Source organism: Pristiophorus japonicus, chromosome 8 (assembly GCF_044704955.1).
Source record: "Pristiophorus japonicus isolate sPriJap1 chromosome 8, sPriJap1.hap1, whole genome shotgun sequence".
NCBI classification, from domain to species: Eukaryota; Metazoa; Chordata; class Chondrichthyes; family Pristiophoridae; genus Pristiophorus; species Pristiophorus japonicus.
Genome location: NC_091984.1, coordinates 19,999,174 through 20,014,745, shown reverse-complemented (window position 1 = coordinate 20,014,745; position 15,572 = coordinate 19,999,174). Strand labels below are relative to the sequence as shown.

At 42.4% G+C, this 15,572-nt stretch overlaps 1 protein-coding gene across 1 annotated transcript in view; it reads right to left on the bottom strand.

The window, feature by feature from the left end:
• Positions 1-2,548: 2,548 nt before the first annotated feature.
• The window catches only part of LOC139268425 (endophilin-B1-like), a 50,383-nt gene continuing 37,359 nt past the window's right edge, over positions 2,549-15,572 (bottom strand). The window contains exons 6-9 of the mRNA XM_070886547.1: positions 9,883-9,972; positions 9,537-9,637; positions 8,478-8,706; positions 2,549-3,117 (exon numbers count right to left, since the gene is read on the bottom strand). Of these exons, the coding sequence (XP_070742648.1) occupies positions 3,010-3,117; positions 8,478-8,706; positions 9,537-9,637; positions 9,883-9,972 (528 nt within the window). The 3' untranslated portion in view covers positions 2,549-3,009. The remainder of the gene's footprint in view (positions 3,118-8,477; positions 8,707-9,536; positions 9,638-9,882; positions 9,973-15,572) is intronic.

The following is a 15,572-nucleotide window of genomic DNA, read 5'->3' as shown; positions in this document are numbered from 1 at the left end:
AATCGCCGTTACACCTGGAGTGTTTTGGGGCCCTGGATCATCCTCCGCCATTTCCAGCGTGATGACACCAACATACACATCTTCCCCTCCCAGCAGTCCAAAGGGATAGTTCCCTCCGACACACCCTGGTCCACTCGTTAATCACCCCTTCCCACGGCATCTTCCCATGCAAATGCAAGAGATGCAATACCTGCCTTTTTAACCATCTCCCTTCCCACCGTTCAGGTCAGGTCCTGTCTGCTGATTTACACTGCTGGCATCAAGATGGGGCAGAAACTTCATGGCAATGCTAAACTCAACATGCTGAGGTGCAGAGGGACCTGGGGGTCCTTGTGCATGAATCCCAAAAAGTTAGTTTGCAGGTAATCAGGAAGGCGAATGGAATGTTGGCCTTCATTGCGAGAGGGATGGAGTACAAAAGCAGGGAGGTCCTGCTGCAACTGTATAGGGTATTGGTAAGGCCGCACCTGGAGTACTGCGTGCAGTTTTGGTCACCTTACTTAAGGAAGGATATACTAGCTTTGGAGGGGGTACAGAGACGATTCACTAGGCTGATTCCGGAGATGAGGGAGTTACCTTATGATGATAGATTGAGTAGACTGGGTCTTTACTCGGAGTTCAGAAGGATGAGGGGTGATCTTATAGAAACATTTAAAATAATGAAAGGGATAGACAAGATAGAGGCGGAGAGGTTGTTTCCACTGGTCGGGGAGACTAGAACTAGGGGGCACAGCCTCAAAATACGCAGGAGCCAATTTAAAACCGAGTTGAGAAAGAATTTCTTCTCCCAGAGGGTTGTGAATCTGTGGAATTCTCTGCCCAAGGAAGCAGTTGAGGCTAGCTCATTGAATGTTTTCAAGTCACAGATAGATTTTTAACCAATAAGGGAATTAAGGGTTACGGGGAGCGGAGCTGAGTCCACGGCCAGATCAGCCATGATCTTATTGAATGGCGGAGCAGGCTCGAGGGGCTAGATGGCTTTCTCTTGTTCCCAATTCTTATGTTCTTATGTTTAACAGTACAAGTGCACCCTAAACTTTGTTCGGAACCACACCCCTCATTCTTTGACTGGAGGAGGCCGCACTGCGATCTCAAGTGTGACAAGAGGAAGCACCATTGAAAACAAGTTGAAGAATCAAAATAAGCCAACATCAATACCACCCTTATTTGTCCAACCATCACACACTAGTGTTGTGTAAAACCTGCCGACATACTCAGTCTACATAGCCTTTCTGGTTTGACACAAATACTAAACATGACACTAGTTTCAAGAAAACTTCTCCCAACACGTTGGTTGTAAAATATGGGCTGGAATTCTGCATTTTTTAATTTTTTTTTAAAAAGTAAGTACAATAGGAATAAACCAGTGTATTCCTGGCCTGCTGGTATTGTCCCCCTCCCCCCATAGCCCTTGAGCAGTAATTCTAGCACCTTGCTGGCCAATGGGTTAGATTCCTCTTCATTTCACAGAATTTTGAAGTGGGGAAGGGGGAGGCAAGACTAAAAACACCACAAAGGGCACAGCATTCCCTACTGGTGCCTCATCCACCTCAAGTTTTTGTTTGCACTAGAGATGGCAGTGATTGATATTATGGTAGGGCAGAGAAATGAGTGGTCCCATCTCTACCTTGCATGGAATGTTTTGACCCTGGAGTCAAATATCCTCAAGTTTGAAGAAAGCTCACTTCCCTTTGGGCAGGCGCTTCACAGATCTGCCATCTGAAGTGTTGATGTTAAACGGCTCTCAATCCTTTGATGCTTTTGGAAATGATCATTGCCAGGACAAATACTTGGACTGATTGCAAAGCACCTCTGGCTTTAAACGGTGCCAGTGTCAATATCAGGACCGGCATCCCCACCGAAAGAAAACACCATAGTGTCCCCTCTTAAAACCAGCCAACCCAGATGCTGTGAGACACCTCTTTATAACAGAAGGCAAAGAACTGCAGAAGCCCATGCAGGGAGAGAAAGACTTGCATTTATGTAGCGCCTTTACGACCTCTGGACATCTCAAAGCGCTTTACAGCCACTTAAGTAGTTTTGGAGTGTAGTCACTGTTGTAATGTGGGAAGTGCACAGCAAACTGCCACAAACAGCAATGTGATAAAAAAAAAGATTATCTGATCATTAACACTGATTGAGGGATAAATAATGGCCAGGACACCAGGGAGAACTCCCCAGCTCCTCTTCGAAAATGTGCCATGGGATCTTTTACGTCCACCTGAGGGGGCAGATGAGGCCTCGGTTTAACGTCTCATCTGAAAGACAGCTCCCTCAGCACTTCACTGGAGTGTCAGCCTAGTTTTTTTTTTTATGTGCTCAAGTTTCTGGAGTGGGGCTTGAACCCACAACCTTCTGACTCAGGCGAGTGTGCTACCCACTGAGCTACAGCCGACACTCAAGTTTCGTAACGTGGTCTAGTCGGAGCAATTTCACCCAAATCACATAGGTTGACCAATAGCACACTTTGATTCACTACCTTTGAGCGTATATGCTGGTATGGTTCTAAAGTCCAAGCACACAACAATTAGATAATGGAAACAGGACGTTTGGCAATTTGTTTTATTTTGGCAATGCTGTACATCAATTTTTAACATTTAGTCAAGCACATGTAATTTATAAGCTAAATTCCATGTTTCTGGTAATAAAGTTTTAGAAATACAGGGACTTTGTACTCAAGTTGGTTTAATTAAGAAATGCATTTCCAACCACTAAAGTAAGCAAGTTATTTTAGTTAATGAAATATTAAATAGAAAATGAAGCAGATATCTTGTAGCAAATAATATTCATGGCACAAAAATATTACAAGTTTTCAAAAGCATGGGTTTACATATTCGCTTTGATGTGTGGTGTCCACTTGCGACTTTTGCCATACATGTAACAACTGATCCCCAACATGTCAGGGACAACTTTTGTGGAAGACATTTCATAAACTCCTTTATACAAAGTTAGCTGCAATTAAATATATTGCAATTACAACCAATATGAAAGGCTCAGATAGTCACATCTTCAGTTTAGCAGCTCCAAATATGTAATGGGGACTTTTCCTTTCTGATTTCCTCTTTCACCCATCAACCAGTCAGAGTCCATTCCCGGCAGACTATAAACTGTTATAACCTGAAACAGAAACCAGCTCTATTAATCCACTAGTTAGTGCAGAGCAAAGGAGAGAGGTGAGAAGATAAAGGAGAGCCAGAGAGAAGAATGACAATGGAGAGGAAAATGGGAAGAGGAAGGGAAAGAGAAATGGACTGAAAAGAGAGGGATGGAGGGAGGGAAGGAGAGAAATATCTAAATTGCAGAACAGAAATTAAAATTACATTCTACCTGTAAACAATACTGCATGCTCTGTATAAACAGAGCAAGGCTGATACAAATCATTTCTATTCAATGCACTTCAAATAGTGAACATAGATATTACAAAATACTCATGGCAGTGTAACATAAAAACAGTCCTGTAAAAAGATATTTAAAACACCAGGTTCAGTTCAATTTCAACCTTTTCTAATAACCCACCAGAATCCCTTCCTTAAATGCACCATATCCATAACAGCTCACACTTGCTCCAATTACCATCATTTCCAGCCCCATGATAAACTCCACTCCCTTGTCACTATCACCCTCAGCCACTTGGTCAGGCTGAACCAGATCCTGCAAAACCCTTGGTGTCCTGTGGTTTGATAATATTTATAATGTTACATATTTTACAGTGCGAGTGTGCCGGGTGTGTAGACACGCGCTCGCAGAAGAAAAGAAACACAAAACAAAAAAAAAAAAGAGACACATTCCTAGTGTTGAGAATTTCAGAACCTTCTTGCTGCTGGAAGCCGACCCTTGGCTGCTGCGGGATTCCTCGTGCTGACCTTCAGAGCCCACATGGTATATCCGTTACCAAGACCACATACGCCCACCTCCACAACACTTATTCATCCTCTTTTTCACCGGCTCGATTTCTTTAATGTCTTCCTCACTAGCTTCCCATCTTTCGCCTTCCATCAACCCCAAATTATCCAAAACTTGCTTACCCATTTCCTGTCCTGTTCACCCATCATCTGTCCTCACCGACTTGCATGGGTTTCCAGACCCTAACCCACAATTTAAATGCCTCGATTTCAAATCCCTCCTAGGCTTCACATCACATCTGCAACCTCCTCCAGACTTGTATCCCTTTCTGTACGTTTAAGCCATCGGACTCTCGCATTCACATCTCTCTTTTGGCTGACGAGTAGCAGAGCCTACAGCCGCTTTGATCCAACTCTCAAACTCCCTCCCTCCCACGGCCTCGCCTTTTCTCGTCTCCTAAAGTCTCCGTTCATGGCTCAGCGGTCACTGTCCTATTTATTTCTCTTACTTTTTTTTCCTGCCTGGCCGGGGACATTTTCTACATTAAAAGGCACTATATACAAGCACATTTTTGTTGCTGAACTGGAAGAAGATCGATAAGCCGCCAATTTCTCTGCCTGGTTCCTTAGCAGTAATATACGGGTCAAGAGATGCAAAAGTGAAAAGAAGGCAAGTGCTTAAAAAGGCATTTACATACAGGTAAAATTTCCATCATCGATCAAATAGGCTTAGACTCCAGCTACTGCTCACGACAATCTTAGAACTTAGAATGCAGAACCATTGAACCGTAAAGTGTGTAATCAAGAGTGTTGGGATACGCACAACATTTTACTGGAAATGCCAAATTTCAGTTGGAGTACTTAATACCCCTGTGCTGTTATAGTTGGGAGTGCAGCAATGGATTACATCAATAATTGCAAGGGCACAGAATGTACTCTGGGTGGGGAACTTCAATGTCTGTCACCAAGGGTGACTCAGTAAGTCAGAGGCTGGCTATTCTGCAGCATGTCTCACCTTTCGACTCCCCAAAGCCCTTCCACCATGTACAAGGCACAAGTCAGGAGTGTGATGGAATAGTCTCTACTTGTCTAGATGAGTGCAGCTCCAACAACACTGGAGAAGCTCGACACCATCCAGGACAAAGCAGCCCGCTGGATTGGCCCACCATCCACCACCTTAAACATTCACTCCTTCCACCACTGGCGCACCATGGCTGCAGTGTGTACCATCTACAAGATGCACTGCAGCAACTCACCAAGGCTTCTTCAACAGCACCTCCCAAACCCACGACCTCTACCACCTAGAAGGACAAGGGCAGCAGGCGCATGGGAACACCGCCACCTCCAAGTCACACTATCCTGACTTAGAAATATATTGCCATTCCTTCATCGTCACTGGGACAAAATCCAGGAACAACCGGCCCCACCATCACTCTGGGAGTACCTTCACCACTCAGACCGCAGCAGTTCAAAGAAGGTGGCTCACCACCATTTTCTCATGGGCAATAAATGTTGGCATTGCCAGCAATGCCCAAATCCTGTAAATGAATATAAAAATCCAAGTTCAAATGCCTTTGCGCTACAGCATTTAACAAAGTATAAATGCAATTCTATATGCAGCAGCTTATACTGAAGTACCATTGCGAAGAGTGACGTCATCAAGGTGCAGGTCGGCGATTGGACCCTAAATGCAGATACAGCAGGAGCGGCCGAGACTGTGGAGGGATGTGATCGGGGCCCAGGAGAGACGTGAATTTGGGGCCACTGGCAGCACCGGCCAGCCCACACCGCGATCTGTGCACGCACTCTGTTCGTGCAGCAGAGCAGCTCTCCAGTCATCTTGGATAACCCTTGCCACTGGACCAAGACCTAGCTCTGTCAAGCCCGTGTGGTGGCTGGTGTGCAACGGCCACCACACATTAAAAAAATCCCGTACAGGCATCTTCCAACCTTCAGGATGTAGTTCAGGATCTGGAATATTAGGTCCTTCATTGAAACACCTATGAACCCATCCTTTTTTGGCGTGAAGAAAGTCATCCTCGACACAAGGGACTGCCTATGATGACCATTGAGAATTCAATAATCTATTATTTTAGTTACAAGTATTCACACATCTGAGAAAATAAACATGGTTAACCACCAGTTTTTCAGTATATTCTACACTTAAATAGTCACAGGCCGTTAACATATGGTACTACTATATTTTTCATGTAGAACAGTTTTGAGTGATTAATTAATAAAATGTCTCAAACACAAAATTGAAGTAAAATTGATCGTTTTCCATGGCAATCATCAAGGTAATTCTAAAAAGCTAAATCACAGTGATGCAATCGGGTGGGGAATGGGAGTGAAAATTAAGTCCAAGGAAAGGTACAATTAAGAACAGCATATAGAATCATAAAAATTTACAGCACGAAAGGCGGCCAGTTCGGCCCATCGTTACCGTGATAGCCGATAAAGAGCTATCCAGCCTAATCCCACTTTCCAGCTCTTGGTCCACAGCCTTGTAGGTTATGGCACTTCAAGTGCACATCCAAATACTTAAAAAAATGTGCAGAGTTCTCCCTCTACCACTCTTTCAGGCAGCGAGTTCCAGACCCCCACTACCTTATGGGTGAAAATATTTCCCCTCAAATCCCTTCTAAACCTCCCCCCAATTACTTTAAATCTATGCCCACTGGTTGTTGACCCCTCTGCCAAGGAAATAGGTCCTTCCTATCCGCTCTATCTGGTCGCGTCATAATTTTATACACCTCAATAAAATGTCTCCCCTCAGCCTTCTCTGATCCAAAGAAAACACCCGATCCAATCTTTCCTCAGAGCTAAAATTCTTCAGTCCAGGCAACAACTTCGTAAATCTCCTCTGTACCCTCTTTAGTGCAATCATATCTTTCCTGTAATGTGGTGACCAGAACTGCGCACACTGCTCTAGCTGTGGTCAAACTAATGTTTTATACAGTTCAAGCATAACCTCCATGCTCTTGTATTCTATGTCTCGGCTAATAAAGGCAAGTATTTCGTATGCCTTCTTAACCACCTTATCTACCTGGCCTGCTACCTTCAGGGATCTGTGCAAATGCACTCCAAGCTCCCTTTGTTCTTCCACACTTCTCCGTGTCCTCCCATTTAATGTGTATTCCCTTGCCTCATTAGCCCTCCCCAAATGCATTATCCCTCAGATCTCAGGATTGAATTTCATTTGCTACTGTTCTGTCCACCTGACCAGTTCATTGCTATCTTTCTGCAGCCTACAGCTTTCTTCATAATTAACTACACAGACAATTTTTGTATCATCTGCAAACTTCTTAATCATACCCCCTACATTCAAGTCTAAATCATTGATATATACCAAAAAAAGCAAGGGATTTAGTACTGAGCCCTGCGGACCCCCACTCAAAACAGTCTTCATCACAAAAACACCCATCAACCATTAAATGCAATCAAGTTAGTCAGACACAACCTTCTCTTAACAAATCCATGCTGACGGTCCTTGATTTATCCTGTCCCTCAGAATTTTCTCCAATAATTTTCCCACCACTGAGGTTAGGCTGTCTGGCCTGTAATTGCACGGTCTATCCCGTTCTCCCTTTTTAAACAAAGGTACATTAAGCAGTCCTCCAGCACCACACCTGTAGCCAGAGAATTAGAAAATGATCATCCGAGCCTCCTTTGCTTCTCTTAACAGCACCCAGGCCTAAAGATTTATCCACTTTCAAAGCTGCTAAACCCCTTAATACTTCCTCTCCCTCATCTAATACTTCACACTGCCCCTCCCCGATTGCAATGTCTACATCACCCCTCTTTTGTGAAAACAGAGGCAAAGTATTGATTAAGAACCATACCCACATCTTTTGTCTTCACATACACATTACCTGTATGGTCTCTATTAGGCCCTATTCTTTAATTATTCTCTTGCTCTTAATGTTTTTATAAAACATCTGTGTGTTTTCCCTGATTTTACTTGCTAAAATGTTTTCATGTTCTCTCTTCGCTTTCCTAATTTTCTTTTTAATTTCACCCCAGCACTTCCTATACTCTACGCTTTCTGCAGTATTGAGCACTTGGTATGTCATTAGCTTCCATTTTTGCTTTATCCTTCTTGCTGATGAGTAATAAAGCGATAAATATACACAATTTGGATGGATTCAATTTACATCCCAATCCTCTATTCTCAGGTCTCATTTTAGCAATTTCCCTCTGAAACATCAATCTCCACATTTTGGCAGCTCTCCAGTTCAGAGTCCAAGGGACTAAAATGTGATTCAGACAATCAAATTTGATCAATTAAAATTACTTGGTTCCTTGAAGGTTCAGCTGAGTAAGACATTAAGCAGCTGAGCCACAGACCAGGAAGGTCCTAGCAGCCTAGAAACAGTAGGAGTGCCAAAACTGGTCTCAGCACCCTTGGGTTAGAAAGAGCAAAAGAACAAAAAAAATCAAGATACTCATTCCCAATGAATATTGGCCACTTGGATAAGGTGCGAAAGGCCCACCATTCCCCATGGACCTATACCCATTATCAGGAGAGATGGGGGAAGGGTTAAAACAATGCTAAGATAATGAAACACAGAAACTCTACTCAATGAGGAAGTGAATTCATAAACATAACTCACATTTGGGTGCTTTATTACTCACCTCATCAGCAAGAAGTGACAACTCACTGCTGTCCGCAGCATCGTAATCGTAGAGAACCCGTGCCTTCCTGGTGCCACTCGACGACAGTTTATAGTCAGTGCTACCAGTTGCGGCTATCGAAGAGTTTGGTACGCATGGGACTGAAGATGTAGAATATGGGGGCACAGTGGTAGGTAAAAGGGAAGCCGAGGCAGTCTGATTGTTGTTGGAAGAAAACGAGGTTGGAAAACTAGAAAATAAAGTGTTAAGCATTATTTCAGAGGAACAGCAATGAATTTCAATATATCATATGTCATTATGCCTTTTAAACATTTTATACTTCAGGAAGATGTCACAAGCGAATACATATAATGTGGGAGAGGGCAGAGATCAGTGACATTACCAGAAGCCATTTATCAACACATTCTGTATTAAATTTCTATTTACATCATTTTGCCTGTCTAACTTGCAACATGATATAGAATCTATATCTTGCTCATGGTGCTAACCATAACTTACAAGTGACGAGTTAGATATTAGAAGAGGTTCTCCTTAGTAGCTGTAATCAGATCAGCCCATCCATGGGGCATATTATATTCCAGATGTATATATATTGTTTCTACATCAACTCAAACACGTTAACAAAACCTCCCAGATTATCCCTATACTGTCTTATCTCATGAAATATTAATGCTCATCACATGGACATGCTAATGATCATTGAATAATGAACTGTGTAAACAATAGATACACGTGGTAAAGCACCAACAGCTTGAAAAAGCTGTTCATTTAACAAGTCATGTTTTCTAACAAAATTAAAAATAATGGAGGCTGCAATATGTTGAGAGCAAAGGAGAGGGAGAGCGGTGAGCGAGCAAAAGAGAAATGAGAGAGAAAAAGAGCAAAGAAGAAAGGAGAGAGAATTGCTTTACAGGCAATTAAGTATTTTTTGGGGGTCAGAAAATTGGTTAGTCTGCAGCTCTGCACAAAATCATACAACAAAAATGTAAACATTCTTAAACAACTTTAATCCTGTGAGCCATCATATCATGGGAAAGTTTTTCTACTAAAAACCATCACCTTCCAAGTTGCTTCTGTAAATCAACCATATACTGATAACATTGGGCATAGTAGGTCATCTGGGCATCAACATAGTCATGCAGACAGCGAAGGTGGTGTGCCTATGGGGGAGAGGGACAAAAAATACAAGAGATACATTTGGTGAAAAGTTACTAAATCAGCTATTTAGTTTTTAAAATCATACAAGAACAAACAATTTCATGCCTTGAGTGAAATAATACATGTAATTACCAATCATGTTTTCACTAATGTTTGTTAATGGACATCAGCAGGCAACTGAATGGAGACAACAGCACAATGAATAAGCAATATAGTACGGCCAGTGACAAGGGCGAGGAGAACTTACATGTGTACTGCTAATTCCTTCAAGCAAAAGTCTTGTGATCTCTGCTTGGCGGTCAAATTCACTTTGCGTAATCCGCATTTCCTGTTCGGCCTGTGTAGGAGGATACATCGCGGGAGTAAATAGATGTTCAGGCATTTGAACAAGTATATATTGTTTGGGAACAAAAAACATTTCTACTTTTTAAACCAAACAATAGCTGAAAAATTCTGCTTGCCAGAAAAATCTTAAACCAAACAAATGTAAGAGTCTAATTATTTTCTGACCATTTACCTCCCCACAAAAAGAAATGTTTCATTGGTTATTGCTGCCATCTTATTTTAAAATATCAAAACACACAGCATTGAGTGTGTTGTTACCTCTTTAAAAGCTTCAGTTATGGATGGATAACAATTTCACTTGGACTCCAACTACTATAAATGCTTGTTGTACATCAATCTGACTATACAATTAGCCAATATAAAGTGTACTTGAAATTACAAACCTGGATTTAAAAGCAGAAATTGTCTAGACTCAGCCCATATCCCCTGGAGTGTATTAGACTGAGAGGTGATCTCATTGAAACATAAAATTCTTAGAAGGTTTGACAGAGGCTTTTACCCCTGGCTGGGGAGTCTAGAACCAGGGGTCACTGTCTCAGAATAAGGGGTTGGCCATTTAGGACTGAAATGAGGAAAAATTTCATCACTCAAAAAGGTTGTGAATCTTTGGAATTAGCATCCATAGATCAGGTAGAGGAGTCGTTGAGCATATCCAAGACTGAGATTGGTTGATTTTGGGATACAACAACTTGTATTTATATAGCACCTTTAATGTAGTGAAAGGCGCTTCACAGGAGTATTAGGAGTTAAAAAAATCTGACACCGAGCCGCATAAGGAGAAATTAGGGCTGGTGACCAAAAGCTTGGTCAAACAGGTTGGTTTTAAGGAGCGTCTTGAAGAAGGAAAGAGAGGTAGAGAGGCGGAGAGATTTAGGTAGAGAATTCCAGAGCTTAGGGCCTGGGAAACAGAAGGCACGGCCACCAATGATTTGATCATCCCTGATTATAATTGCTGAGGGCAGAATTAGAGGAGGGCAGACATCTCGGGGTGGAGGCTGTGGGGCTGGAGGAGATTACAGAGATAGGAGGGGCGAGGCCATGGAGGGATTTGAAAACAAGGATGAGAATTTTGAAATTGAGGCGCTGCTTAACTGAGAGCCAATGTAAGTCAGCGAGCACAGGGGTGATGGGTGAGCAGGACTTGGTGCAAGTTAGGACAAAGGGAGCCAAGTTTTGGATCACCTCTAGTTTATATAGGGTAGAATGTGGGAGGCCAGCCAGGAGTGCGTCAATAGGAATAGTTAAGTCTAGAGGTAACAAAGGCATGGATGAGGGCTTCTGCAACAGATGAGTTTAGGCAAGAGTGGAGACGGGCGACGCTACGAAGATGGAAACAGGTAGTCTTAGTTATGCTGTGGATATATGGTCAAAAGCTCATTTCAGGGTCAAATATGACACCAAGGTTGCAAACAGTCTGGTGGTTTAGCCTCAGTCAGAAGTTGGGATCAGGGATGGAGTCAGTGGCTGGGACCAAAAACAATGGCTTCGATCTTCCTAATATTCAATTGGAGAAAATTTCTGCTCATCCAGAACTTTGTCAGACAAGCAGTTTGACAATTTAGAGATTGTGGAGGGGTCTAGAGAAGTGGTAGTGAGGTAGAGCTGGTGTCATCAGCATACATGTGGAAACTGATAGCATGTTTTCGAATGATGTCGCCAAGGAGCAACTTGATGAGAAATAGGAGGGGACCATGAATAGATCCTTGGGGGACACCAGAGGTACACACCAGAGGTAACAATGCAGGGGCAGGAAGAGCTGCTGCAGGTGTTTCTCTGGCTACGATTAGATAGATAAGAATGGAACCAGGCGAATGCAGTCCCACCCAGCTGGACGACAGTGGAGGATAGAGTGGTCAACCATGTCAAAGGATGCAGACAAGTCAAGAAGGATGAGGAGGGATAGTAGTTTGCCTTTGTCAGTCACAAAGGATTTCAAGGACTTGAGAGGAAAGGGAGGTTGGAGATGGGGCAGTAGCTTGCAAGGACAGGAATCGAGGGTTTTTGTTTGAGAGGGGTGATGAGGGAGAGTGGGACAGTACCTGAGGGGCGAGAAACATTAAGCATCAGCTAACATGGGAGCCAGAAAGGAAGTTGGGTGGTCAGCATTTTGGTGAGTAATGGGTCAAGGAAGCAGGAAGTGGGTCTCATGGATAGGATGAGCTCGGAAAGGTCATGAGGGGAGATGAGGCTAGGAGAAGGAAAGGAAGAGGCAGAGGTAGCTGAACGGGTGGTCTCAATCTTAGAGATAAAAAATTCCCTGACCGCCTCACACTTATTGTTGGAGGGGATGGTGAAGACTGGGGAGAGCGGTTTAAAAAGGTAGGTAGTAGCGGAGAATAGAAGCCGGGATTTATTTTTACATCCTAAAATTATGGAGAGCAATTTTGGCAGACGAGAGCAGGATCCGATAATGCTTTACGTGGTCCAGCCAGATCTGGCGGTGAATGACTAAGCCAGTCTGCCGTATCCGTTCAAGTCTGCATCCCTTAGATATAAGGGAGTGAAGATCAAGGCTGTACCAGGGGAACGGCCAGGGTGAGAGAGTAATTGTTTTAACAGGGACTAGGGCAAAGGTGGTGGTGTGAGTGTGATTGAGCTGCAGAAATGGTATGGTGAATGGAGGGTCAAAGGCTGGAGAGCTGAGAGTTCATAAGTGCAGTTGTAAGGGTTATGGGGATAGTGCGGGGAGGTGGAGTTGAAGTAGATGATCAGCCATGCTCTTGCGGGGCAAATGGCCTAATCCTGCTCCTATTGCTTATGTTCTCAATTTAAAATTGACGAACAAAATAGTACGGTGAATTTCCCCTCAAAAACCTTGCTATAAAATCAAATAGCCAGCTTACATTAGTTCACAACAGGTTTTCTACACATTTTATTCAATTACAAGTTCAGCAAATATTAACAACTGGTTCTGTTGCGTACCTTGATGCACACTATCGTAATCATATGAAACATTACCTAAAACACAAGCTTTCAGATGGGGCTCCATGGGTCACTAGGTTTTAATCCATCAGTTAGCAGGTTTTTATATTTTTTCTGTACTTCTTACTAGAATGTTGTTTCTGTATATTAAACGTTTTCTACAATAGCACAGTTTTCCTTTGGATAACTATATCTTTTGCAAGTTAGGGGGTCCCCAGAAGTGAGTCAATCATTGCAGGGATTTCCAAAGCACAAAAATTTGAAAGTTATTGATTTAAAATATAGTTATTGTAGACTTCGTGGAATCTTAACTGACAATATGGTTAATAGTACACCTTTAAGAGGAATCAACTAAAGTTATTTGTCCAAAAAAATTTTATACAACATGGAGAATAGCTTCAAGTTCTAATTTTTACAGAGAAATAAACTGCATGCACCTATGTGAATCAATAACTAAGAATTTGATTGTCAAGCACTATTAAAATTCACTAAGTGCACACCTTAACTTCACATCAAATTCTTTGAATTACACTATGTTGCAACTGTTGCAGTGAAGGAATAGGTTGAACAGCGACCGATTTAAATAAATATAAAAATTAAATCAGATTGTACAGCACACAATTAGTATGTCAATGCTATGTTAGTATGCTCAAATACAGGTTTTCTCCGTCTCTTCTGCACACACCGCACCCCCCACCCCTCCAATAGCAAATTACCAACTTTATCCCTTAGCAAAGTCAAGCTATGCCAGTTTCATGCAGCCTACTAATGTCTGACTCAACAGTATGATTGGCAGATGTTTCAGTGTAGCTCACCTACATCAGAGGGAACGTGGAAGAGAGACAGACCTATAATCCAAAAGGCAAGGGACTCAGTTGTGATTATATAGGCACTGCTGCACAATGCTCCTTCACTGCTACAAGTATACTGCACTGGGAAGAGGAAGCCATTTTACAACAGCAGGACTACCTTTCCCTAAGAGCGCTAATTATTGGCAAGTTAAAAAAAATTGAAATAGGTATTTACTGCTACACAAACACGAGAACAACGTTTTATTTTAAAAAGCAATTCAAATATTATCACACCAAGTTACTGTTCCCTAAACACTTTACAGATTTCAAGTTTATTCTTACAAGAAAACAGCTTTACTGCTACTTACTTTGGTCACCTCCTCTGCCCAAAGCTGTTGAGCATTTAAACAAATAAAAAAAAAATCACTAATTTGCCATATATTTGTGGAATGCACAGATTTTACATGAGATGATAGATATACAGGTGTTTTATGCTAATTACCATTCAACAACACAAGAACCATGATGGTGAAACATAGCCATGAAGACAAAAATAAAATAACCTTGAGCACAATTGTTGCATGCTCTTAACCTGAAGACTAGTTTTGAACTTCAGGCTAACACCATAGCTCTCTTCAGCTGTGATCCATGTAACATGTGTCACTCTTAGCTTGATTCAGATTCTCAATTTTTAAATAACTTGCTTCCTAAATTCTGAATATTTTGAACAAAATACTAAAAAATGTTGTCTTCCAGGATTTTGAAAATTTAAAACACATATTTTGGAGTATCAGAAAAAAGGAAGCCTTCAACGCTGCCTAAAATCAGTAAGACATATTACCACACACCATTGCAGTCCTCAGAAACCAAGGACTGTGCACATTATAACTGTGCTGCAGTGAAGACCATTATAGCATGAAAAGTAGAAAATATAGGTCTGGGTACCCAATGCCAAATAGCAATGTAAATAGAGGCCTTAAAAAAAAAATAAACCCCATTCTAACTAAATTGCTGAGATTCACCACACCATGGCCCCAAGTTTCCACACGCGGCAAAACAGGTGCCCCTCCGAGCTGGGCGCCCGTTTTTCGCGCCGAAAACGGCGCCTGAAAAAAACCGCACTATTCTCGAGCGCTTTGCAGCTCGATGTCTGTTTGGCACGGCGCCCAGGGGGCGGTGTCTACCACTCACGCCGATTTTGTAAGTAGGAGGGGGCGGGTACAATTTAAATGAGTTTTTTGTGTGCCGGCAACCCTGCGCGTGCGCGTTGGAGCGTTCGCGCACGCGCAGTGTGAAGTAAACATTGGCACTCGGCCATTTTAAAAAGTGCTGCAGAAAAAGTGAAAATTTGTTTATTGAACCCTTGCAAAGGCTTGTATTTTAATTTTCTTGATATTTCTGTGTGAGAGGGTGAGGGAGTGCATTCTGTAATTAAAGATAGACTGTGATAAACAGGACACATGCACTTGTTTGAGACTATTCAAATTCTCTGTAGCTGTTCAATTTTTAACATTTTTTAATAAAACCACATTGCCCTTCCATGATCAGCACTGAGGCTTCTTGCAGCTTTCTCCCCCTGCCGTCCGTCGGGCCCGCCGGGAACGGCTGCCTCAAGTACTGAGGCTTCCTGCAGCCTTCTCCCTGCCGTTGGTCGCTGAAGCACTTTCACACAGGTAGGAACATGGTTTATTTAATCTTTTCTTTGCTTATAAATTTTTATTCAGGTTGGATTTATTTGTATAATATTTGTATAAGTATAACTAAGGATTGATTGTAGAATGTAATGACTTCCCTTTCCCCCCTCCCCCCCCACCCACCTCGTTCCCGACGCCTAATTTGTAACCTGCGCCTGATTTTTTAATGTGTAGACAAGGTTTTT